At 42.8% G+C, this 27,255-nt stretch overlaps 1 protein-coding gene across 3 annotated transcripts in view; it reads right to left on the bottom strand.

The window, feature by feature from the left end:
- The window catches only part of cryz (crystallin, zeta (quinone reductase)), a 67,221-nt gene extending 40,031 nt beyond the window's left edge, over positions 1-27,190 (bottom strand). Inside the window, exons 1-2 of one of the 3 annotated variants that reach the window (XM_060830667.1) lie at positions 27,082-27,190; positions 4,391-4,516 (exon numbers count right to left, since the gene is read on the bottom strand). In XM_060830667.1, coding sequence (XP_060686650.1) covers positions 4,391-4,510 — 120 coding nt within the window. In that variant the 5' untranslated portion in view covers positions 4,511-4,516; positions 27,082-27,190. Of the gene's footprint in view, positions 1-4,390; positions 4,517-6,791; positions 6,865-27,081 lie in introns of those variants that run through there. The other 2 variants (XM_060830668.1, XM_060830669.1) reach the window with 2 other exon arrangements.
- Between the last annotated feature and the right edge of the window lie 65 nt (positions 27,191-27,255).

The following is a 27,255-nucleotide window of genomic DNA, read 5'->3' as shown; positions in this document are numbered from 1 at the left end:
GCCATGAGGTGGAGGTGCCAGTTTTGGACTGGGGTGTACAATGTTAACAATTACACAACACCAGGGTATAGTCTAACAGATTTATTTGGATGCACTAGCTTTCAGAGTGCGCTCCTTTATCAGACAGCTGTGGAACAGGATCATAAGACACAGAATGTTTAGCAAAAGATTACAGTGTCACACACCTCAAATGATATATTGAACACTTTCTCACACACACTCTCTCTCATACACATACATCCCCCCCACACACACATCCGTGCACACATCATCTTGCAGGCTTATACTCCATCACAATCATACACACTTTACCAAGCATGCACACATGCAAACACACAGTCTCTCATGTGCACTCACACGCACACTCATGCACACGCCCCCCCCCCCCCCCCACACACACACACATATCTAGGTCTGTGGGGTGAATTTGCATTTGCAAAATTACATTTGCAGATACATTGTATTTTGCTTAAAAACACACAATCTGCAGGCAGTCAATCCATATAACATTTCATAAATTCCTACTTTAGAAATAGTGTTACGACATAGTGGTAAACCCTTCTGTTAATTAAGCCAAACACAGAAAAGCTCACATCACCTCGTAATCTGTTAAAGTATGAATGACAGAGAACTCCCCAAATTCCACTAAGAAAAAAATATTAACTTTATTCTTTAACTCTAAAAGTGAACATTAAACAACTATTGACAACACTAAGCTTCCTTTCTCTTAAAGGTTTGTTATCTACCTCCAACTGATCCAATAAAAGCCCCTAGTAAAATTACATCAACTTAATTTTCAAAAACACCCAGCAGTGTCATCATCAGCGTTCTTCTTCTTTCATCTGTAGATCTCCCTGGGTCGTCTTTGGTCTTTTGCTGCAAAGATGTTTCATATGAAAAAGGTACCTTTGACAGAGAACGTTTTGCTGGCAGTTAGTCTGACGATGGCAGTTGGTCACTCTCTCTGGCTAACTCTCAAAATGTCTGCTTCTTTATACCCCAAACTTTGGACTGTCTCGTTGGTTTGATGTTGGCAAAATAGTAAAATTTAAATTCAAATGGGTTTTAGTATCCTGGGTCATAATTTAAACTGATTGGTTAAATTCAAATGGTTATCAACATAGCAACCAAAACTCAGGTATTTGTTTCACAGCCAAATGTTACATATTTCCAATTTTCCAGTACACTGTGAGACTGCTAGTCAGTCACATGACAGGTACGTGCAAGCTCTCAGTGCAAAATAATTTTCACTCTCTCTTAAAGGTACACGCTTTCAACTTCATAACAATAGAACCAATCAGATTCAAGATTGGGATACAGACAGATTCTAACCTCACACTTTTAATACACTGTCTGAGCTGAGATGTCATTTTTTTAATAAAACCTTAAGTTATCTCAAGAATGTGATTTAAAAGAAGTCCTGAGATTTACATACCTGCAACCTGCAACCCATTCTAAAAGATGAAAGCCTTAACAGTCATCTAGGTTTGTTCAATATATCATTTCAGCTGTTTGACACTGTAATGTTTTGCTATAAATTCTGTCTTATGATCCTGCTCCACAGCTACCTGATGAAGGAACAGCACTCCGAAAGTTAGTGCTTCCAAATAAACCTGTTGGACTATAACCTGGTGTTATGTGATTTTAAACTCTATACAGCCACCCAAAGCTAGAATCGAACCCAATTCCCTGGCATTGTGAGGCTAACCACTGAACCATCATGCAACCTTATTAAATGTTTGATAATTCAACAAAAATTATAATCTCAACTCAAAAGTCATAGCCTTGTAAAGCAAATTGTTTGCTTGTCACAGATGATCATGGAAACCAACCTCACATTCATGGACTCCATTTACGCTTCGCATTGCTGCAGAAAGACTGCCACCATCATTCAAGACCATCCACCACCCCCACCCCCCCCCCCAACCAATGCTCTCCTCTACAACCTCTTCCATCAGGCATAGGATAAAGAAATTTGAACACACACACACACACACACACACACACACACACACACACACGTTCAAGAACAGCTTCTTCCCTGCTGTTACTAGACTGCCGAATGGACCTCTCCAACTTCAAATAATGTTGATCTTTATTCACGTGCCTCCTGTGCAGCCATAATTTTGTATGTCTCTCTCTGTCCACGTATCCTATGGTCGGCTAGTCCTTATTAGCTATGATTTGCCTATATTGCTTGCAAACCAAAGCTTTTCACTGTACTTAGGTACATGTGACTATAATAACTCAAGTTATAAAGATGTGCAGCATGGAAACAGACCCTTCGGTCCAAACCATCCATGCCGACCAGAAATCCGAACCCAATCTAGTCCCACCTGCCAGCACCCTGCCCATATCCCTCCAAACCCTTCCTATTCATATACCCATGCAAATGCCTCTTAAATGTTGCAATTGTACCAGCCTCCACCACTTCCTCTGGCAGCTCATTCCATAACCTTACCACCATCTGTGTGAAAAAAGTTGCCCCTTAGGTCTCTTTTATATCTTTCCCCTCTCACCCTAAACCTATACCCTCTAGTTCTGGACTCCCCCATCCCACAGAAAAGACTTTGCCTACTTATCCTATCCATGTCTCTCATAATTTTGTAAACCTCTATAAGGTCACCTCTCAGCCTCCGACGCTCCAGGGAAAACAGTCCCAGCCTATTCAACCTCTCCCTATAGCTCAAATCCTCCAACCCTGGCAACATCCTTGTAAATCTTTCCTGAACCCTTTCAAGTTTCACAACATCTTTCCAATAGGAAGGAGACCAGAATTGCATGCAATATTCCAACAGTGGCCTAACCAATGTCCTGTACAGCCGCAACATGACCTCCCAACTCCTGTACTCAATACTCTGACCAATAAAGGAAAGCATCCCAAATGCCTTCTTCAGTATAACTGTGTGACTGGTTCTCAGGGAGCTGAACATGTTGACACTGTAAACAAGACACTGAGACGCTTTTGGACCTCCGCCACCTCAGCAACTCCCTCGTGTGCAGTAAAAGCTACTTTTAGCCTGAAGAAAGCCACTTTATTTTTTCTTGAGTTCTTGCTGTAAACAGCAACTTTTAATGAGTAATCCAGAGATCTATAAGTGAACTATCCACCTAGCCTCTTGCAAATCAGTAGAAGTGTCCAGAGAAGGAAAGTCCAGAAGCATATCATCTCAGCAAATTCTGCGAACAGAGGCCTTGTTTATGCTCTGTTCATAACATCTGTTTTGTTTCCTGTATTTGTGTCTATGTCTGTGTGTAAGGCAAGTTTATAAGGGGATTAATGTTAGTTTTCTGCCTTCAGCTCATAATTGCTTACCTGTAGCTGGAGTTTAATTACTAGTAATAAATATGATGTGGAGGTACCAGTGTTGGACTGGGGTAGACAAAGTTAAAAATCACTCAACAACTAGGTTTGTTCAATATATCATTTTAATTGCATGACACTGTGTTCTCTTACTATAAATTCTCTGTCTTACGATCCTGCACCACTAGTTACCTGATGAAAGAGCAGTGCTCATAAAGCTAATGCTTCCAAATAAATCTGTTGGACTATAACCTAGTGTTGTGTGATTTTTAACTTAGTAATAAATAGTAATTCTTGTTAAGTACAGAAAACTGGTCCAAAGTTTTTGTCAACTTAAGAAGTAAACTGGGGAATCTTGCATACTTTTAAAGATCTTTAATGTATGTGAAGACTTCATGAATAATGGGGCCTGAATTCTAGAATACTACCCCAGTGAAGCATGACACCTCAAAAGTTTGCCTATCTTCCCATTAAATACATCAATGCTATCAATTCAATGGCTTCCTGATATACAGAGTTGCACATTCTCACTATATTTTAAATGAAGAAGTTTATTTTGTGTTCCTTTTGGATTTCTTGGTGACTACCAAATATTGGTGGCCTCCTTCTAACCTAACTCCATCAGTAATTTCTAAACCTTCTAACATGGTACAAGAAGTTTCCCCTTTTGTAAACCAAAGGGCCCCAGTCTGTATTGTCCTTTGATTAAAATCTATCCATTCTGGTATCCTCTTTAGGAAACACTTTTGTACCTTCTCCAGAGCCTCTGTGTCATTTCCAAAACACAAAGAGCAGAAATTAACCCAGTACCCAGAAGGCAATCTAACTAAGCTTCTTTCTACAGTTTGAATCACTTAAAGATTCGAGTTGCCATTGACCAATTTTAATTTGTTCAGAAACCTTTCAACTAAAAGAAACACGGACAAGATGTATTTTTGTTTTTCTCTTTGCAAACCTAAATCTAACAGAACCAATGAATTTCATCTGAATTTAAGCCTCAGCATAGGAGGTGAAACTAGCCTTGTTGTACAGAACTGTAAAGTCTCTCTCGGTCATTATGGTACTCAGTAGAAAGATGCACCTTACCTGATTTTCACCTGGGTTAGGTATGGGAATATCCATCTCCAACTTGAGCTCTGATGGTCCACCAAATTTATAGACCCGCACAGCACGCATGAATGAGGCAGCTGATGTTCTAGAAGTCATGATAATCTAAGATTTAATTAGTTATTGCATTAAACTTCTGTAAAATTCTGTAAACCTCTTCAAACTTCCGTAAACACCTGCAACAATTCACATATAATTTAACTTACTTATTTTAATTCATTAGCTAGGAATCTCACCTTGGGTTTAAAAAGTTGTAGGTTCAAGTCCCAGCCAAAAGCTTTTCATCTAGGCTGACATGACCAATGCAGTGTGATACTAAGTGTTTTGCTGAACTGTCAGAATTCCTGTCTTTTGACTGAGATGTTAAACAAAAGCCCTGTCTATCCACTTAAATAGACAGAAAAGATTCCACAACCTTATTGAGAAGAGTGAGGGTAACCAGGTCAATACTCACCCTTCAATGGCCATCATGACAACATATTGTTTGATCTACGTCTCATCACACCTTTTGTGAGTCTGCTATGATTCTTTCTCTGACAGAAATTGACATCCCTGTTTCTAAAAACACTTCTTGACTATAAAACATCTCGAGGTCATGAAAAGTGCGATGAAAAAGCTGGTCTGCTTCACCAGCACCTTCCAAACCTACAATGACTAACATCTAGGAGGACTACAGCAGATACAGTGAAACATAACTACTTCCAAGTTCCCCTCCAAGCCGCACACCATCCTGACCTGGAAATATATCACTGTTCCTTCAGTGTTGTTAGTCCAAAATTCTGGAATTCCATCCCTAACAGCATTGTGGGTCTACCTATGCACATTGACTGCAGAAATTCAAGAATACAGCTCACCACCACCTTCTCAAAGGCAACTAGGATCGGACAAAAAGTGCTCACCCAGCCAGTGATGCTCACATCCCATGAATGAATTTAAAAAGTGCCTCTTTAAACCACATATTCAAAACTGTTTGAATAATCCAACATTCTGTGCAGCAGAGAAGAACATTTGTGATGAATCTTGAGAAAGAGATAGTCATTACTCAAACTCAATCCCAACTGATACAATGATGCAAGTTATCAACCATCAACGTGTAAGAGATTGATAGCTTGATATCAGTTTCTTGACTTTGAACATTATCATAAATGAGATAGCCAGTTAACATAAAATCATAGTGAAAGATCAGCATTCCAACAATGCAGGTTGAAACATAAAGCCTGATTCGTTTCAATTGGTCAGTCAGTTGGAGGGTTCAAGGAAAACTACTGTCTGAATGTCCCTCTGAAGTAAGGACTTGCACACCACAGTGGAGCAGCTAAGACACACCAAGTGATGCTGAACACAGAGTTGGCCACCTCGGCACAAACCATCATATTTATGGGACAGAAAGCTACCAACACTGCTCTACTGACTGTTATGATCCCAGGTGGTTTTTATTAGACAAATCACTTCCCAGACTGAAATCTGGCTTGATAATCAAAATATGCCTTAACATTGATTTTGAAGAGGTTGGCTTTCACTGAAACACAGGCAAGCAAAGGTACAGATTTGGCTTTAACAATAAAACAGCAGCAAAAAAAACAAAAGAATGAGTAAACCAAATTATTTACATGTAACACATATAAAGGTTGTGAAACATGTAGTAAATTACAATCCCATGGATTCCACAGCATTCCTTTACAGTACTCAAACACTCCAGAGAGAGCATCCTCTTCTCTGCTACACATCAGGGTTAACTCAGCTAATGCTTCAATTGCTGTCCTGAGAAACTGATGACTTCTCTCTTGAGTCTTTGAATAATGGAATGTAGAAATTCCCAGATTCAAATAACCCCATTATGGTTTTAATCAAACATTTCTGGTCTGGAAACTAAACTCCTTGCACTCAGGCAATCTATACCTTAATAGTTCCAAGCTACTTCCCTTCTTTTGGTGCAAACACCTCTATAAGTCCAACTTCAACCAAGACATCTGCAAAGCTACTGTACTGAAATGCAAAAAGCTTTTCTTCCAACCCATGCATTTTTCTCCTCAGCAAAAGAAACAAAATCAATCACTGACAATCTCTTTCAACAAAAACAAATTTTCAATAACTTTCAAGAACTCTCTCTCTCAAACTTTTTCTTTTCTTAAAAAAAGAAATCATCATGGTTTCAGAAAAACCGACAAGCTAATCATTAAACCCCTCAGAAACGCAGAACAAAACCCACATGCCATGAGGTGAAATCAAAAATCAAAACAAATGATATACGCACATAACGTGTAGGCTTGCTCGCTAGGAGCTGAAAATGAACCTTGCAGCTCAGCGAGCAAACCTATATCCAGTACATAACATCTCAGGACTGCTCTGAACAGTAAAAACATCATTCTCCAACACTTACTTGTTAAGAGTTTGTTCAGATTAAGATTAACGTTCCAATTTTTGTATATTTTCCCTCAAGTAGCAGACAGGAGATGTTTTATCTATTTCTTTTCTTCGTCAAATTTACTAGAGTCTAAAGGGCAGCAAACAGGATCTGATCACTGTAGGGATCTACAATAAACGACCTATATAAGGGCAGACGGAACCAGAGTTGGCTGGGAGCATTCCCAATTCAAGCCAAAAAAAATCATGGCTTCAGGTCCTAAGGTCCACAACACATAAGCCAGGCTAACACACTGAGTGCAGTATGGAGGGAGCACTACATTAATGATTAATATGAAGTGAGCACTGCACTGTCAGAAGGAGCAGTGCACTGTCATACAGGCAAAACCAAGGGGCACTGCATCATGGAGAGGTGAAACCAAGGGGTACTGCATGATGGAGAGGCAAAACCAAGGGGCACAACACTACAGAGATGCAAAATCAAGGTGCACTGCACTGTAGAGAGGCAAAACCAAGGGGTGCTACACTGTCAGAGAGACACTACCAAAGAAGTGCTGCACTGTGGAGAGACAGCACCAAAGGAGCATTGCACTGTGCACAGATAGTACCAAAGAGGTGCTGCACTGTCAAGAGAATGTTGGCGGCCTTTCCTTGACAGCGGGCCTAGTAGATGGATTCTATAGATGGGAGTTTGGATTTTGTGACTGTCTGGAACGAGTTCACCACTCTCTGTAATCGTCTCCGATCTTGAATGGTACAGTTACCATACCAGGTGGAGATACATCCAGACAAAATGCTCTCGATGACGCACCTATAAATGTTGACAGAGATATTCGGCATTATGCCAAACTTTCTCAGCTACCTGAGGAAGAAGAGACATTGTTGGGCCTTTGTAACCAGTGCATCCACATGAAGAGTTCAAGAAAGCTTGTTGGTGATGACCACTCCTAGGAGCTTGACACTCTACACTCGTTCCACCTCTGTGCTGTAAATGTATGTGGGGGGGGGGGGGGGGGGGGGGGCGTGAGTAACATCCCACCGAAACTCAATAACGAGTTCCTTGGTTTTGATGGCATTGAGAGCTAGGTTGTTCTCAGTGCACCATTTTTCCAAGTCTTTCACCTCCCGTCGGTAATCTGTTTCATTGCCATCTGAGATTCAACCGACGATGGTGGTGTCAATAAATGGCATTAGTCTGGTATTTGATGACACAGTCATGGGTATACAGTGAGTACAGTAGGGGGCTGAGTACGCACCCCTGGGGGAGGCTCCAGTGTTGTGTGTTAGTGAGGATGAAATATTGTCCCCAATCTTCACTGATTGTGGCTCGTGGATCAGGAAACTGAGGATCCAGTTGCAGAGAGTGGGGCTTAGTCCGAGATCACTAAGTTTAGTAATCAGTCTCGAGGGGATAATTGTGTTGAAGGCTGAGCTGTAGTTAATGAGTACGATTCTTACATAGCTATTCTTGGTGTCAAGATGTTCTAGGGAGGACTGAAGGGCAAGTGATATGGCATCTCATGTGGATCCATTGGTCAAATAGGCAAATTGGAATGGATCAAGAATGGTGAGGAGTCTGGAGGTGATTAATGCCATGAGCAACTTTTCAAAGCACTTCATGACCACTGAAGTTAGGGCCACTGGGCGACAGTCATTCAGACATGCTGCATGAGCCTTCTTAGGCACAGGGATGATGTTGGCCCTCTTGAAACAGGCAGGGACAGTGGCCTGCTGCAGGGAGAGGTTGAAGATATCCGAGAAGACCTCTGCCAGTTGATCTGCACATGCTCTGAGTGCACGGCCTGGTACTCCGTCTGGTCCCATGCTTTCCTTGGATTCACAAAAGGAAAACTGATCTGACCTCTGATGCTGTGACTGTCGGATAGGTTCATCAGAACATGTCGGAATAGGTGTTACCTCTCCAGCGAAATTCTGCTCGAACTGAGCATAGAAGGCGTTGAGACAATCTGGGAGGGATGTGTCATCTCTGCTATTTTGCACTATCTCTTTTTCGAACCTGTGATGTCATTCAGTCCTTGCCATAATCGCTGGGTCTCTAGTTTGGATCGGTATTGGCCCTTGGCTGTCTTAATGGCTCTGTGAAGGTCATGCTTAGACTCCTTATATTTGAGTGGGTTTCCTGATTTAAAGCTTCATGCCTGGTTTTTTGCAGTTTCTGTATGTCCTGGTTCATCCAGGGTTTCCTGTTGGAGAACACCCGGTTTGACCCCCTCAGCATGCAGTCCTCCACACACTTGCTGATAGAGTCTGTGACAGTGGTGGCGTACTCGTCCAAAGTACCTGCGGCCTGTTCACGGCCCAATCAGCCGATTCCAGATAGCACCGGAGTTGATTCTCTGCCTCCTCCGACCAGTACTGGACCTGTATCCGCAAGGGGGTCTCCTGCTTGAGCTTTTGTATGTAAGTGGGGAGAAGAAACACGGCATTGTGGTCGGAGTTCCCGAAATGAGGGCGGGGGATGGAGCGATAGTGATTAATTCAGCCCGGACAATCACAAAGGCCAACATCCCACCAAAGAATCCATCTGCCAGTCCCGCTGTCAAGGAAAGACTGCCAGCATTCCCAAAGATCCATCCCACCCTGGCAATGCTTTTCTACAACTTCTACCATCTGGGAGAAGGTACAGAAGTCTGAACACACACACACACACACACACACACACACACACACACACACACACACACACACACACACACACACACACACACACACACCAGCCAGTTTCGAAACAGTTTCTACCCTACTGTTGTTAGAATACTGAATGGACCCACAAACTCTGAGCATTCGCCTGTTTTTGTTTTTGCTGTTTACCTATTATTTGCTTATCTATGCTATTTAACTATGTGTTCTGCCTGTATTGATCGCAAGACAAAGCTTTTTACTATGCCTTGGTACACATCAATTAATTACGTTCAATGCAATTAAAGGGTGTGCTGCACTATTAGAAAGATAGTACCAAAGGAGCACTGCACTGTCAGAGAGACAGTACCAAAGGAGTACTGCACTGTCAGAGAGACAGTACCAAAGGAGCACTGCACTGTCAGAGAGACAGTACCAAAGGAGTACTCCACCATCAGAGAGATTATACCAAAGGAGCACTGCACTGTTAAAGAGACAGTACTGAAGGAGAACTGCACTGTTAGAGAGACAACACCAAAGAAGCGCGGCACTGCCAGACAGCGAGTAGCAAAGAGGTGCTGCACTGTCAGAGAGATAGTACCAAAGGAGCACTGCACCGTCTGAGGGTCAGTACTGAGGAAGTGCCGCACTGTCAGAGGGTCAGTCCTGAGGGAATGTCGCACTATCAGTGGGTCACAACTAACAGAATGCTGGACTGCCTGAAGGAAAGTACTAAGGTACTTCCTGAATGCAACTTGTTCTTTTGCCATTCTAGTTTGGGCATTGGATTCACATTATTTTGATTTGATTGAAACACTACAACTGTGCCATAGTTTACATATTTGAGTTTTTGTTATAAATAATTTTAAAATACTGTACATCTACTTTGAGACTTCAATCATATTGAGAATGGATTTTAATGATATTTCTCTCTCACTTCTGGTTGCTTCATACATTCAGCATGCTTAACTCTTTAGCAGAAATAAACAGCACTTGCCAAACAGCTCAGTGATCAAGGGGTAAAAAATGAGGTCTGCAGATGCTGGAGATCACAGCTGAAAATGTGTTGCTGGTTAAAGCACAGCAGGTTAGGCAGCATCTAAGGAACAGGAAATTCGACGTTTCGGGCCAGAGCCCTTCATCAGGAATGAGGAGAGTGTGCCAGGCAGGCTTTTTATCTTAGCCTGCTGGACACACTCTCCTCATTCCTGATGAAGGGCTCTGGCCCGAAACGTCGAATTTCCTGTTCCTTAGATGCTGCCTAACCTGCTGTGCTTTAACCAGCAACACATTTTCAGCTCAGTGATCAAGACCAAGCAAGGAAATTTACTAGAGAAGGGTAGATGTGGTGGTGCAAGTTTTCACAGACAGTGGACATGATGGTTGAGGTGGGGAAGGGGGAAGGCAGTAGAATAGGTTTTTGCTATATGGTGAGATTAGATTAGATTAGATTCCCTACAGTGTGGAAACAGGCCCTTCAGCCCAACAAGTCCACACCGACCTTCCGAAGAGTAACCCACCCAGATCCCTCACCTGACCTGCACATCTTTGGACTGTGGGAGGAAACCCACGCAGGCAAAAGGAGGATGTACAAACTCCACGCAGACAGTCACCCAAGACTGGAATCAAACCTGGGACCCTGGGGTTGTGAGACAGCAATGCTAACCACTGAGCCACCCCTTCTTTAGCATTTTCATACCTTGAATGGTATTTTCTCAATCATTCCTATTCTATTTTCATTAAAAACAGATATGCAGTCAACGCATTAAATTTTACGAAAGTTATCCTTTCCTGCACAAACTGTTGCCTTCGTGGTTCAAGGGTATCAAAATGAGGTATTTATGCAGCCCAGTCTGACTCTATAATTTCAGTTGTGATTTGAACTTAATTAATTTAATTTACATTGAATGTTAGTTGGAAACAAATTTGGTTGTTTTTCCATGTGTACATCAATTGATACACCATTCTGTATGATACATACAATTCCCACCATAAGATAGTCCCAACTAACAATTTACATAAATGTGAAATATTACAAAATATTGTTTTATTGTGATCTTTTAGATTTGGTTAAACTTACTATGCCTTTGATTATAATGAAGGCAGCTGACCATCATCTTCTCCAAGGATCGTAGGGTGGGATAATAAATGCTCGTCTAACCAGCAAAACCCACATCTCCTGAATGAACTTAAAATGTCTTGTCTCATAAGAAAATAATTTGTTACGATACATTTCATGCTAGTGATGAAAAAATGCCTGGATTCCTTACTGTCGCACTTACTTTCACCTTGTGGAGCTGTTCCATATTGTGCTCTTACACATTGTTTGGTCCACCATTCAGAAGCATTTGGAAAGTGTAGTGCTATATGCTTCATGCTCATTTCCAGAGTGAGATTTCAGCCAGGAAGGTAGTTCCAATCATGACGTAAATCCCTCTCAACAGGCACCATATTTTAAGCTTTTTAAGCTAATATGATGATCCTAAAGATGACTGAGATTCAGAACATCTTGGAACGAACAGAGGCAAGATCATTTTGAATTTGATCAATTTCTGGGCTAGGTCCTGGTCCCCAAGGGGTGCTTGCAGTTGCAGGAAATTAATACCAGACCTGTCTGCAATAGAACATAAAACATAGAATAGAACAGGCCGATCCTCCGTTAGTACTATTTATCATTTACTACATGATGAAGTGTCGGGACATATGGACAATCTGCTTAAAACATGGGATCAGGATTTGGGACTAGAAATCTCTATAGAAACGTGGAATGATATTTGGGAAAATGCTAGAAGAATTACTATCTGTAACAGAACCCAGGCTATCCAGCTGAAGATACTTCATAGGGCCCATATAGCACCGGCTCGATTGGCAAAATTTAAGGCAGGAGCATCTCCAATGTGTCCCAAATGCAAAATAGAGGTGGGCACTCTGGTACATTGCCTATGGACTTGTCATAAGATCCGTAGATATTGGACTAAAGTAGCAAGTACCCTGACAGATATTTTAGGAACGGAAATTAGAGTGGACCCTGTATCTCTCCTTTTGGGCTTTTCGAACTTTTCCTCCCTGGATACGCACGGGAAGAGACTATTTTCTATTCTCTCTTTCTGTGCAAGGAAAAATATTTTGATGAACTGGGTGGCTGAGGGCCCCCCTGGACTTTCAAATTGGCACAGATTAATTATGGAATATATTCCCCATGACTTCCTTACAAATATGGTGCACCGAAAGACTGAATTATTTTATAAAATATGGCAGCCCTTTTTGAATTACATAAATGCAGATATTTCGGCCATCCTAACAAGGGCCTTTATTTAGTGAGGACTACAAACCTGGCTGCTCCGGGGCCCCTTGGGAGAGGAATCCCGCACGAATACGGGTTTTATTACATTTGATGTTAATACATTTCGAGCATGTAAGAGACTTAAGTATACACTCTGGTTAGTTATAGGTTAGATTAGTAGAATGTTGAGTTTTGGTTTTTTTTAATTTTATTTTGGTTTTTGTTTTTTTTTCTTTCCTTTGTTAAATTTTGACTATAGTATATTTGGTTTAATTGTACATCAATGTTGGTATTTGAGAGTTTTGTTTATTTTTATAAACTTGCAAAAATGTTAAATTTCTAATAAAAATATCTAAAAAAAAGAATAGAACAGGCCCTTTGACCCACGATGTTGCACCAAGGATTAATCCTAATGTAAAATATAATACCTTAACCTACGCACCCCTCAACTCATTGCTATCCATGTACATGTCCAGCAGTGGCTTACATGTCCCTAATGACTCTGCCTACACCACCATCGCTGGCAACCCATTCCATGCACTGACAACTCTCTGCGTAATGAACCTAACTCTGACATCTCCTCTATTCCTTCCTTCTAACACCTTAAAACTATGACTCGTCGTGCCAGTCAATCTTGCCCTGGGGAAAAATCTCTGGCTATTGACTCTATTCATGCCTCTCATTACCTTGTACACCTCGATCAGGTCTCCTCCCTTCCTCCTTCTCTCCAGAGAGAAAAGTTCGAGCTTAGTCAACCTGTTTGTAAGACAAACCCTCCAGTCCAGGCAGCATCCTGGTAAACTTTCTTTGCACCCTCTCCAAAACCTCTGTATCTTTCCTATAGTAGCGCGACCAGAACTGGACACAATATTCCAAGTGTGGTCTCACCAGGGACTTGTAGAGCTGCAGCAAAACCTCGCAGCTCTTAAACTCAATCCCCCTGTTAATGAAAGCCAAAACACCATATGCTTTCTTAACAATCCTATCCACTTGGGTGACAACTTTGAGGGATCTTTGCACTTGAACACCAAGATCCCGCTGTTCCTCCACACTGCCAAGAATCCCGTCTTTAATCCTATATTCAGCATTCAAGTTTGACCATTCAAAATGTATCACTTCGCATTTATCCAGGTTGAACTCCATCTGCCATTTCTCAGCCCAGCTCTGCATCCTGTCCATGTGGTGCTGCAGCCTGCAATAGCCCCCGATACTATCGACGGCACCTCCAACCTTTGTGTCATCTACAAATTTACTAGCCCACCCCTCATTTATAAAAACTATAAAGAGCAGAGGCCCAAGAACCTCACTCAACACTGACCTCCAGGCAGAATACTTTCCATCTACAACTACTCTCTGCCTTCTGTCAATCAACCAATTCTGAATCCAGATAGCCAAATCTCCCTGTATCCCATACATCCTGACTTTATGAATGAGCCTACCATGGAGAACCTTATCAAATGGCCAAGACTGTGTTCCAGAACTCATGAGACACACAACTACTGGCAGGATGAAAGCAGAGACTGCACAGCAGTCAAGCACTTCTTCAAAGATGCTTTCCAGATAGTCCCTGTGAACAACAAGTTCAAAATGGCTGACAACAAAATCTCTGCAAACAGAGTTTTAAAGTTGTTTGGGAGGTATCACCAGTGTCAATCCCCTCAATCTCTCCTTTATCCAGTCCAGTCACAAACCTGCTACCATTACTCAGAACATACTCATAAAACCATTGCTCCTGATTAATAAGTACAAATTTTTATATTTCTCTTTACTTGCAGGGCAAGAGTTATAGCTGGGGGAAAGGCAATTATGATGCAGTTAGGCAAGATTTAGGATGCATAAGATGGGAAAGTAAACTGCAGGGGATGGGCACAATTGAAATGTGGAGCTTGTTCAAGGAACAGCTACTGCATGAAGAAGTTGAAGCTCTTGTCAGGAGGAAGAAGGCAGCTTATGTAAAGGTGACACATGAAGGCTCAATTAGGGTGCTTGAGAGTAACAAGTTAGCCAGCAAAGTCCAGAAGAGAGAGCTAAGAAGAGCCAGGAGGGGACATGAGAAGTCTTTGGCAGGCAATATCAAGGAAAACCCTAAGGCTTTCTACAGCTATGTCAGGAATAAAAGAATGACTAGAGTAAGATTAGGCCCTGTCAAGGATTGCAGTGGGAAGTTGTGCATGGAGTCCAAAGAGATACGAGAGGCGCTAAATGAATATTTTTCGTTAGTATTCACACAGGAAAAAGACCACGTTGTCGAGGAAAATACTGAGATACTGGCTATAAGATGAGACAAGATTGAGGTTCATAAGGAGGAGGTGTTAGCAATTCTGGAAAGTGTGAAAATAGATTAGGCCCCTGGGCTGGATCGGATTTATCCTAGGATTCTCTGGGAAGCCAGCGAGGAGATTGCAGAGCCTTTGATTTTGATCTTTATGTCATCATTGTCTACAGGAATAGTGCTAGAAGATTGGAGGATAGCAAATGTCCCCTTGTTCAAGAAGGGGAGTAGAGATAACCTTGTTAATAATAGACCATACTTCAGTTGTGGGTAAAGTATTGGAAAGGATTATAAGAGACAGGATTTATAGTCATCTAGAGAGGAATAAGTTGATTAGACAATATAGACAATAGACAATAGGTGCAGGAGTAGGCCATTCTGCCCTTCGAGCCTGCACCACCATTCAATATGATCATGGCTGATCATCCTTAATCAGTATCCTGTTCCTGCCTTATCTCCATAACCCTTGATTCCACAATCCTTGAGAGCTCTATCCAACTCTTTCTTAAATGAATCCAGAGACTGGGCCTCCACTGCCTTCTGGGGCAGAGCATTCCACACAGCCACCACTCTCTGGGTGAAGAAGTTTCTCCTCATCTCTGTCCTAAATGGTCAACCCCATATTTTTAAGCTGTGTCCTCTGGTTCAGCACTCACCCATCAGCAGAAACATGTTACCTGCCTCCAGAGTGTCCAATCCTTTAATAATCTTATATGTCTCAATCATATCCCTCTCAGTCTTCTAAACTCAAGGGTATACAAGCCCAGTCGCTTCAGTCTTTTAGTGTAAGGTAATCCCACCATTCCAGGAATTGACCTCGTGAACCTACGCTGCACTCCCTCAATAGCCAGAATGTCTTTCCTCAAATTTGGAGACCAGAACTGCACACAGTACTCCAGGTGTGGTCTCACCAGGGCCCTGTATAGCTGCAGAAGGACCACTTTGCTTCTATACTCAATCCCTCTTGTTATGAAGGCCAGCATGCTATTAGCCTTCTTCACTACCTGCTGTACCTGCATGCTTACCTTCATTGACTGGTGTACAAGAACAACCAGATCTCTCTGTACTGCCCCTTTACCTAAATTGATTCCATTTAGGTAGTAATCTGCCTTCCTGTTCTTGCCACCAAAGTGGAAAACCACACATTTATCCACATTAAACTGCATCTGCCATACATCTGACCACTCAGCTAACTTGTCCAAGTCTCCCTGTAATCTCCTAACATCCTCATCATGTTTCACCCTGCCACCCAGCTTAGTATCATCAGCAAATTTGCTAATGTTATTACTAATACCATCTTCTATATCATTAACATATATTGTAAAAAGCTACGGTCCCAGTACTGATCCCTGCGGTACCCCACTGGTCACTGCCTGCCATTCCGAAATGGAGCCATTTATCACTACTCTTTGTTTCCTATCAGCCAATAAATTTTCAATCCAAGTTAGTATTTTGCCCCCAATACCATGCGGCCTAATTTTGCTCACTAACCTCCTATTTGGGACTTTATCAAAAACTTTCTGAAAGTCCAGGTACACTACATCTACTGGATCTTCCTCGTCCATCTTCAGAGTTATATCCTCAAAAAATTCCAGAAAATTTGTCAAGCATGATTTCCCCTTCATAAATCCATGCTGACTCTGACCTATCCTGTTACTACTATCCAGATGTGTCGTAATTTCATCCTTTACAATAGACTCCAGCATCTTTCCCACCACTGAGGTCAGACTAACTGGTCTATAATTTCCTGCTTTCTCTCTTCCACCTTTCTTAAAAAGTGGTATAACATTAGCCACCCTCCAATCTGCAGGAACTGATTCCGAATCTATCGAACTCTGGAAAATAATCACCAATGCATCCACGATTTCCTGAGCCACCTCCTTCAGTACCCTGGAATGTAGACCATCAGGCCCCGAGGACTTATCAACCTTCAGACCTAACAGTCTCTCCAACACCAATTCCTGGCAAATATAAATTCCCTTCAGTTCAGGTCCTTCAGCCACTGATACCTCAGGGAGATTGCTTGTGTCTTCCCCAGTGAACACAGATCTGAAGTACCAATTCAATTCTTCTGCCATTTCTTTGTTCCCCGTAATATAGAACATAGAACATTACAGCGCAGAACAGGCCCTTTGGCCCTCGATGTTGCGCCGAACTATGGAACCAATCTGAAGTCCATCTATCCTACACTATTCGATTTTCATCCATATATCTATCCAATGACTATTTAAATGCCCTTAAAACTGGTGAGTTTATTACTGTTCCACGCCATTACTACTCTCTGAGTAAAGAAACTAACTCTTACATCTGTACTATATCGATCACCCTTCAATTTAAAACTATGTCCCCTCATGCTAGCCGTCACCATCCGAACAAATATTCCCCTGTTTCTGTCTTCGAGGGCCCAATTTTAGTCCTAACCATTTTTTTGCCTTTCACAAACCTAAAAAAACTTTTACTATCCTCCTTTATATTATTGGCCAGTTTACCTTCATACCTCATTTTTTTCTCTGCGTATTTCCTTCTTAGTAATCCTCTGTTGTTCTTTAAAAGCTTCCTGGTCCTCCGTTTTCCCACTTATCTTTGCTATGTTATACTTTTTCTCTTTTAACATATGTTTCTGAACTTCCCTCATCAGCCAGGGCCACCTATGTCTCCTCCTAGGATCTTTCTTCCTTTTTGGAATGAACTGATCCTGCAACTTCTGCATTATACACAGAAATATCCATCATTGTTCCTCCCTGTCATCCCTGCTAAGATATTCACCATTGAACTTTGGCCAGCTCCTCCCTCATAGCTCCATAGTTCCCTTTATTCAACTGAAATATTGTCACTTCCGATTGTACCCTCTCCCTCCCAAATTGCAGATTGAAGCTTATTGTATTATGGTCACTACTTCCCAATGGCTCCTTCACCTCGAGGTTCCTGACCAATTCTAGTTCGTTGCACAATACCAGATCCAGAATTGCCTTCTCCTTGGTCGGCTCCAGCACCAGCTGTTCTAAGAATCCATCTCTGAGGCACTCCACAAAGTCTCTTTCTTGAGGTCCAATCCCATCCTGATTCTCCCAGTCTACCTGCATGTTGAAATCCCCCATAACAACTGTAGTAACATCTTTGCGACAGGCCAATTTCAGCTCCTGATTTAACTTACATCCGACATCCAGAATACTGTTTGGGGGCCTGTAGATAACTCCCAACAGGGTCTTTTTACCCTTAGTATTTCGCCGCTCTATCCACACTGACTCTACATCCCCTGATTCTAGGTCCCCCCGCGCAAGGGACTGAATATCATCCCTTACCAACATGGCCACCCCATCCCCTCTGCCCATCAGTCTGTCCTTATGATAACACGTGTAGCCTTGAATATTCATTTCCCAGGCCCTGTCCACTTGAAGCTACATCTCAGTTTTCCCCACAATATCGTATCTGCCAAGTTCCAAAAGAGCTTCAAGCTCATCCATCTTATTTTTAATGCTTCGTGCATTCATGTATAGTATTTTTAATTTGTTACTGCCCTCACCCTTCCCATCAACTCCTATTTCACTCAACCTTACAGCATGATCCCTTTCTGAGTTTTCTGCCTCATTGATACAGTTGTCTTTCTTGACTTCTCTTGTTCTAACTTTCCCTCCAATTTCCTTCTTAAACATCCAGTTTGTGCCCCCCCCCGGCTACTACTTAGTTTAAATGTAGCGGTGTTGCAGTAGCAAACCTGCCTGCCAGAATGCTGGTCCCTAACCTACTAAGGTGCAAACCATCTCTCTTGTAGAATTTAAGCTTACCACAAAACATACCCCAGTGATCCAAGAATTTAAATCCTTGCTTCCTGCACCAGTTCCCCAGCCACACGTTCAAGTCCATTATCTCCCTGTTTCTGGCCTCACCAGCCCAAGGAACTGGAAGCAAACCAGAGATAACCACCTTGGACGTCCTGCTTTTCAGCCTTCTTCCTAGTTCTCTGCAGTCCCGCTGTAGTATGTTCCTCCTCTTCTTCCCGACATCATTTGTGCCATCATGTACCACCACCTCTGGCTCTTCACCTTCATCCTTGAGGATTTCCTGCACTCTGTCTGTGATGTCTTTAACCCTGGCACCAGGAAGGCAACACACCATCCTTAAATCCCGTCTGCTGCCACAAAAACCCCGGTCAGTTCCTCTCACGATGGAGTCCACTATTACCACGACTCTGTGCGATGTCCGACTCTTCCGCTCTGTCTCCACGCCAACTTTTGACTGACAGACCTGGCCGCCTCCCGGACTGGCAGTGTCATCAGTCTCTACTGTTTCCAAAAGATTCAACTTGTTCCTGACAGGTACTTCCCCCAGGGTCTCTTGCACCTGTCTCCTCTCTGCCTTTCTCATTGTCTGCTCTCTTCTGGTACGATCGGTCTAATAACCTCACTGAAGGTCTTGTCCATAAAGATCTCATTCTCTCGGATGAGCCTAAGGTCCTTGAGTTCTTTCATCAGTGCTGCAATATGCTCTGTCAGTAGCTGAACGTGCACACACTTTCCTCACTTACACGAGCCAGTCACACTAGAGTCGTTGACCTCCCACATCAAACACGTAGCACACTGAACCAGCTGGGCAGTCATGCCTTTACCCTCTTCACCTGTGGTGTAATCACTTCACTCAACCTCCTTATCAAAGACTCCTGAGCTAAAGCCTCACTCTTCAATCCACAGGAACTTCCTTGGACCCTCTTTTTTGGGGCAAGTCTGTGGACTTTTAATTTAGGTTAGAGGAGGAGGGAGGGAGGGAGGCCCTACTTTGTAGGACCTGGGGTCTAGAACACACCCACTCAAATAACAATCACTTACCTTCCCGACCGGCTTTGCGCTCTGCCTTCACTTCCACCCAGCTCCCGCCACTCTGATGCGAAAAGGGATTAGGGATAGTCAACACAGTTACGTGAAGAGTAGGTAGTGCCTCACAAACCTTATTGAGTTCTTTGAGAAGGTGACCAAACAGGTGGATGAGGGTAAAGCAGTTGATGTGGTGTATATGGATTTTAGTAAAGCTTTTGATAAAGTTCCCCACGATAGGCTAAGGCACAAAATATGGCAGCATGGGATTGAGGGTGATTTAGCAGTTTGGATCAGAAATTGGCTAGCTGAAAGAAGACAGAGGGAAATGTTCATCCTGGAGTCCAGTTACTAGTGGTGTACCACAAGGATCTGTTTTGTGGCCACCGCTATTGTCATTATTCTCAATGACCTGGATGAGAGCATAGAAGGATGGGTTACTAAATTTGACGATGACACTAAAGTCGATGGAGTGTGGACAGTGCGGCAGGATGTTGCAGGTTACAGAGGGACATAGATAAGCTGCAGAGTTGGGCTGAGAGGTGGCAAATGGAGTTTAATATGGAAAAGTGTGAGGTGATTCATTTTGGAAGGAGTAACAGGAATATGGAGTACTGGGCTAATGGTAAGATTCTTGGTAATGTGAATGAGTAGAGAGATCTCAGTGTCCATGTGCAAAGATCACTGAAAGTTGCTACTCAAATTAAAAATCACACAACACCAGGTTATTGGCCAACAGGTTTAATTGGAAGCACACTAGCTTTCGGAGAGACACTCCTTCATCAGGTGATAGTGGAGGATGAAGGAGCGTCGCTCCAAAAGCTAGTGTGCTTCCAAATAAACCTGTTGGACTATAACCTGGTGTTGTGTGATTTTTAACTTTGTACACCCCAGTCCAACACCAGCATCTCCAAATCATGGCTACTCAAGTTGATAGGGTTGTTAAGAAGGTATACAGTGTGTCAGCTTTTATTGGGAGAGGGATTGCGTTTTGGAGCCATGAGGTCATGTTGCAGCTGTACAAAACTCTGGTGCAGCCACATTTGGGGTATTGCATACAGTTCTGGTCACCGCATTTGGGCGGCACGGTGGCACAGTGGTTAGCACTGCTGCCTCACAGCGCCTGAGACCCGGGTTCAATTCCCAACTCAGGCGACAGACTGTGTGGAGTTTGCACGTTCTCCCCGTGTCTGCGTGGGTTTCCTCCGGGTGCTCCGGTTTCCTCCCACAGTCCAAAGATGTGCGGGTCAGGTGAATTGGCCATGCTAAATTGCCCGTAGTGTTAGGTAAGGGGTAAATGTAGGGGTATGGGTGGGTTGCGCTTCGGCAGGTTGGTGTGGACTTGTTGGGCCGAAGGGCCTGTTTCCACACTGTAAGTCTAATCTAATCTAATCTAATTATAGGAAGGATGTGGAAGCATTGGAAAGTGTACAGAGGTGATTGACCAGGATGTTGCCTGGTATGGAGGGAAGGTCTTATGAGATGATATACTAGATGATCAGTGGATTAGATACAGTGGACAGCGAGAGCCTTTTTTCCTTGGATGGTGTTGGCTAGCACAAGGGGACATAGCTTTAAATTGAGGGGTGATAAATAAAGGACAGATGTCAGAGGTAGATTCTTTACTCAGAGAGTAGTAAGGGCGTGGAATGCCCTGCTTGCAACAGTTGTAGACTCGCCAACTTTAAGGACATTTAAATGGTCATTGAATAAATATATGGATGATAATGGAATAGTGTAGGTTAGATAGGCTTCAGATCAGTTTCACTGGTTGGCGCAACATCAAGGGCCAAAGGGCCCATACTGCGCTGTATTGTTCTATGTTCTATGGGTTGTAGACCAAAACTGGAAAAGAATACTGCTGTAAGCCCAGGACTACAAAATGAGTTGTTGCATTTTTAAAGACAAGTTGCGGATCTCATTATGAGGTTTGCTACCACTGTTAGTTTGTTCAAGCAATGTTAGAAGATGTCCATGGTGAATGAGTGCACAGCAAGCTTTGCCCAGAGACAGACTATTGATTGGTCTGTGCAATCTGGAGTTGTGGAGGCCAGTAGTCGTCATCATAGAGTCATACAGCACGAGACAGACCCTTCGGTAGAACTGGTCCATGCTGAACATAATCCCAAACTAAACTACTGATAGCCATGCTGGCCCATTACCGTGACACAGACTGACACCACACTGCTCCCTGAGGGCAACAAGCCTGACTTGGAATGTGTAGGGTATGGAACATGGTAACAACTCACTGGCTCCTGGGCAGCTCAATAGAGAATGTGTGCATAATACAGGATCCTCTAGAATGCAACAGAGAAAGATTTTCTCCACTGTTCTCTGCAGTGAATTAACTAAAACCTGGAATAGATTGCCATTCCTGATGAAGGGCTTTTGCCAGAAACATCAATTTTCCTGCTCCTCGAATGCTGCCTGATCTGCTGTGCTTTTCAGCACCACTCTAATCTAAACTCTGGTTTCCAGCATCTGCAGTGCTCACTTTTGCCTAAAACCTGGAATAATTCATTATTCTCTTTCACTGTCTGCTACAAGGTATTGCCTCTAATGAGTGACTGAAAGATTGAATAATTTGTGTGCCAACAGTTCAGTTTCTGCAGTAAAGAGTAGACAGAACTGACATCAGAATTTGAAGTTAAAGTCTTGTTACCTGTGGACTGGTGCTTTAGAACTGTTTCTCCAGTAATGTTTTGCTCCATCCATAATATCCAACTTTATTTGTTTGTCTGTACTTATATGTCAGAGTATAAGAAGAGACTTTCAGCCAGTGCAGTTATAGGTTGACAACTTGTAGTACTGTTTAACTCTGGTTAAGACTGATTTCTTTGTAATAAATAGTAGTTTCTTGTTAAGGGCAGTGTTTCCTTTTGGTCTGAGTCCATCTGAGACAGCAAAATTGGGAACTTTGAATGAGATTTGAGTATCAGCATACTTTTCCAAGTGAATCATGATGTGTCCGCTTCATGCAGTCTAACCCTGTATCTTCCAGCTCCTTCTCTTCGTAGTGACAACACCCACATGTGGCCCAACAACAAGAGGATTCCCACACTGCTGTTCTGGGGCAGGTGACCAACTGATTTGGATTTTCTAAGCAGGGTGGATCAGCTCCTTGGGGAAATAATATTAAGCAATGTTTTGGCAAGGGGACTGTAAATGGTCATGACCAATTTAGCAGGCATTAGAGCCAACTAAGTTGAACTCAGAGATCAGGAGGAAAACATAGCGCATACCATGGATGCAGTCAATCATCACAAAAGCTGAACAGTTTCTCTCATTCCAAGGCAATTGTTCACCCTGCTTCTAGACCTGCCCTGTCTTTCATTCTTGCACCTAGGCTGCATTCTCAACTGGATTCCTTCTCTAGCTAGAGCCATTGATTCTTTACACATTTGGGTCAGGTTCTGTGCAGATGGAAATAGGACTGGTTCAGTTGATTTCACACAAACCAATCGCCCTCCACTACTCCTACCACTAACCACTCTGTGAAACACTGAGCTTATGTTAAAATTGATTGACAACAGGGTTGCAGCTGCCTGGTGAGGTGGTAGAAGCAGATACATTAGCAACGTTTAAGAGGCATCTGGACATACACACGAACAAGCAGAGAATACAGGGAAAAGAAGCAAGTCCAGGCAGATTGGATTAGTTTGGAATGGTATCACGGTTGGTGCAGACATGATGGGCTGAAGGGCATGTTCCTGTGCTATATTGTACTTTATTCTAAAGTATTTTGCAAAAGAAGCAAAGGCAATGTGAGAATATATGGTTTCACACAAGTGGGTAGAATGTGGAATGCACTGCCTGGAAATGTTGGGGTGACAGGTTCAATTGAGGCATTCAAGAGGGAATTGGATGATTACTTGGATAGAAATAGTGTGCATGGAATCGGGGGAAAGGCAGTGGATTGTCAGTGAGTTCAGACAGCTAGCACAGACAGGATGGGCTGAATGCCCATAGTATTCAAGACAAAGTCGATGAACCTTCTTGTTCAAATCAGTATAAAGGGATATGATCTAGTAGCCATTACAGAAATGTAGTTGCAGGCTGGTGATGATTGGGAATTAAATATCCAAGGGTATCAGGTAATTAGGAAGGATAGGCACGGAAGGTAAGGGAGGTGGCGTCAAACTCTTAATTAAGGATGAGATTAGGGTGATAGGGAGAGATGATATAGCATCTACAGAGCAAAATGTTGAATCCATTTGAAATAATATAACCTAAAACCAGGGTGTAAAGGCTTAAACAAGGGAGACGATAATGGGATGAGAAAGGAGTTGGCTAAATTATACTGGGAACACAAGTTATATGGTGGAACAGTTGAGGACTTTCAAAGAGATTTTTCACAGTGCTCAAAGAAAGTATATTCTGGTCAAAAACAAGGACAGCCAGCCTTGGATAACCAAGGAAGACATAAAATTAAAAGCTTAGGCTTACAAAGTATCGAGTAAAAAATGAGGTCTGCAGATGCTGGAGATCACAGCTGCAAATGTGTTGCTGGTATCCAAGAGTATTGCGAAACAGGAAAATTGGGAAAACTTTAAAAAGCAACAAGAAACCATGAAGCAAGCAATAAAAAAAGGAAACATAGATTATGAATGCAAACTAGCACAGAATATAAAACCAAGTAGGAAAGGTTTTTATGAATATTCAAAACGGAAAAGGGTTGCAGAATGAGAAAGGAGAATTAAAATTGGGTAATGAGGAAACGACCAAGGCCTTGAGTAACTATTTTGTGTCAATCTTCACAGTGGAAGATGTACCTAACATGCCTAAGGATACAATGGGAGGTGAGGGCTTCAATTCAATTGTTATCACTGAAGGGGATGTGTTGAGCAAACTTGAGGATCCAAAGGTAAATAAGTCCCCTGGTCCTGATGGAATGCATCCCAGGGTGCTGAAAGAAATGGTGGAGGTTATAGTAAATGCGTTAGTTAATTTACTAAAATTCACTGGACTCTGGGCAGTTCCTGGCAGACCAGCAAAGGTCATGCTGCTGTTTAAAATAAGCTAGTTAGCTTAACATCTGTGGTCGGGAAAATGCTGAAGGCTATCATTAAAGAAGAATTAGTGAAATATCTGGATGGAAAGTGTTCCATCAGGCAGACACAGCATGGATTCAGGAAGGGTCATGTTTGACAATCTTACTGGAGTTCTTTGAGGATGTCACAAGCACAGTGGATGGAGGGGAACAGGTGGATGTTGTCTACTTGATTTTCCAGAAGGCATATGATAAGGCGCCACATAAAAGACTCATCCATAAGACAAGAATGCATGGAGTTGTGGGGAGTATACTTGCATTTTCCCGACCACAGATGTTAAGCTAACTAGCTTATTTTAAACAGCAGCATGACCTTTGCTGGTCTGCCAGGAACTGCCCAGAGTCCAGTGAATTTTAGTAAATTAACTATACCTTATAAAGATATATCAAATTATGAAAGGGATAGATAAGATAAAGACAGGCAAGTTGTTTCTGCTGGTGGGTGAAACTAGAACTCGGGGACATGGCCCAAAGATTCAGGGGAATAAATTTAGGACAGAGATGAGGAGGAACTGCCTTTCCCAGACAGGAGTCAATCTATGGAATTCTCTATCCAAGGAAGCATTAGAGGCAGCTGAGACGATAGATCAGACATATATTAATGAATAGCAGAGCAGGCATGACAGGTCAAATAGCCTGAACTGCTTCTATTACTATGAAACGCCATCAGGTAGCTAGTGGAGTAGGATCATAGGACACAGAATTTATAGCAAAAGATCTTAGTGTCATACATTGATGAAATATATTTAACAAACCTAGATTGCTTTTAGAGAAAGTGAGGACAGCAGATGCTGGAGATCAAAGTCCAGAGTGTGGTGCTGGAAAAGCACAGCAGGTTCAAGCAGCATCCCAGCAGCAGGACAATTAAGCCTTTCTTATGCCTGAAACGTCAATTCTCCGGCTCCTGGGATGCTGCCTTACTTGCTGTGCTTTTCCAGCACCACAATCTCAACTAGATTGCTGTTAAGTCTTTCATCTTCTAGAATGGACTGCAAGTTTTGGTTCATTCATATGTAAATCCCAGAACTTCTTTCAAGTCACTTTCCCGAGATAGGGCGGCACGGTGGCACAGTGGTTAGCACTGCTGCCTCACAGCGCCTGAGACCCGGGTTCAATTCCCAACAGACTGTGTGGAGTTTGCACGTTCTCCCCGTGTCTGCATGGGCTTTCTCCGGGTGCTCCGGTTTCCTCCCACAGTCCAAAGATGTGCGGGTCAGGTGAATTGGCCATACTAAATTGCCCGTAGTGTTAGGTAAGGGGTAAATGTAGGGGTATGGGTGGGTTGCGCTTCGGCGGGTCAGTGTGGACTTGTTGGGCCGAAGGGCCTGTTTCCACACTGTAAGTCTAATCTAATATAACTCAAGGTTTCTCAGAAAAGGGCTACATCTCAGCTCAGTCAATGCATTAAAGGTGAGTCTGTACATCTCCACATGATGGAACTACGAGCAGCGCTCCAAAAGTTTGTACTTCCAAATAAACCTGTTGGACTATAACATCGTGTTGTGTGATTTTACACAATGAAACTAGGAACACAACAGCTCACTATCCCCCTCACCATCCCCTTTGGGGCTTTTCCCTGCAATCTGTCTCCCTCCGCTCCCTCATCCTCCTGCCCCTGGAAACACTGCCTCCTTGTTTCATGATTTGGAGACGCCGGTGTTGGACTGGGGTGCACAAAGTTAAAAATCACACAACACCAGGTTATAGTCCGACAGGTTTAATTGGAAGCACTAGCTTTCGGAGCGACGCTCCTTCATTAGGTGGCTGTGGCGTACACAATTGCAAGACAGAATTTTTCGCAAAAGTGTGATGTACCTGAAATTATACAATGAAAAATACCATGATTGTTTGGTTAAGTCTCTCATCTGTTAGAATGGCCATGTAAGTGTCACTTCTTTCAAATGTAAATCACAAAACTTTCTTTAAAAGTTAGCTTCAGGTTAACTTTAATAATTGGTGTCAGCCCATATAATATGTTGAAGGTGTTGGTCCCCTCTGTTCTATTGTCTCTGCCATAATGTTTAGACTGAGTTGTGTACTCCACAACCCCCTGGTGAAGGAGCAGCGCTCTGAAAGTTAGTGCTTCCAGATAAACCTGTTGGGCTTTATCCTTATTTCACTGTTTCGAATGGGAGCAGGTCAACCCCAGAGCGGGGGGGGAAATCATTCTGTATTTATTTCATCTATAAAAGGGAGTCTAAGACATCGTGTCGCTAAACGAGCAGCTTGCTTCAAATCTGAGAGGTTTCTTACGGTTTTCGAGAAGCTGCTTTGCTTGGTGACGGTGAGAGCAGCACCGCTAACCGATCCCGCCAAATTACAGCCTGCCCCGAGGGCCACATGAAAATGAAGCCATTACAACCACATCGAACACCGGAAGTGCCGGTCGCGCTCCTCCTATTGTCCCACGGAGGCCGCCGTCCCTGC

This window comes from Hemiscyllium ocellatum, chromosome 9 (genome assembly GCF_020745735.1).
Source record: "Hemiscyllium ocellatum isolate sHemOce1 chromosome 9, sHemOce1.pat.X.cur, whole genome shotgun sequence".
In the NCBI taxonomy this organism is placed as follows: domain Eukaryota; kingdom Metazoa; phylum Chordata; class Chondrichthyes; order Orectolobiformes; family Hemiscylliidae; genus Hemiscyllium; species Hemiscyllium ocellatum.
The sequence above is the reverse complement of the archived record's forward strand: the minus strand, read 5'-3'. Positions and strand labels throughout refer to the sequence as shown.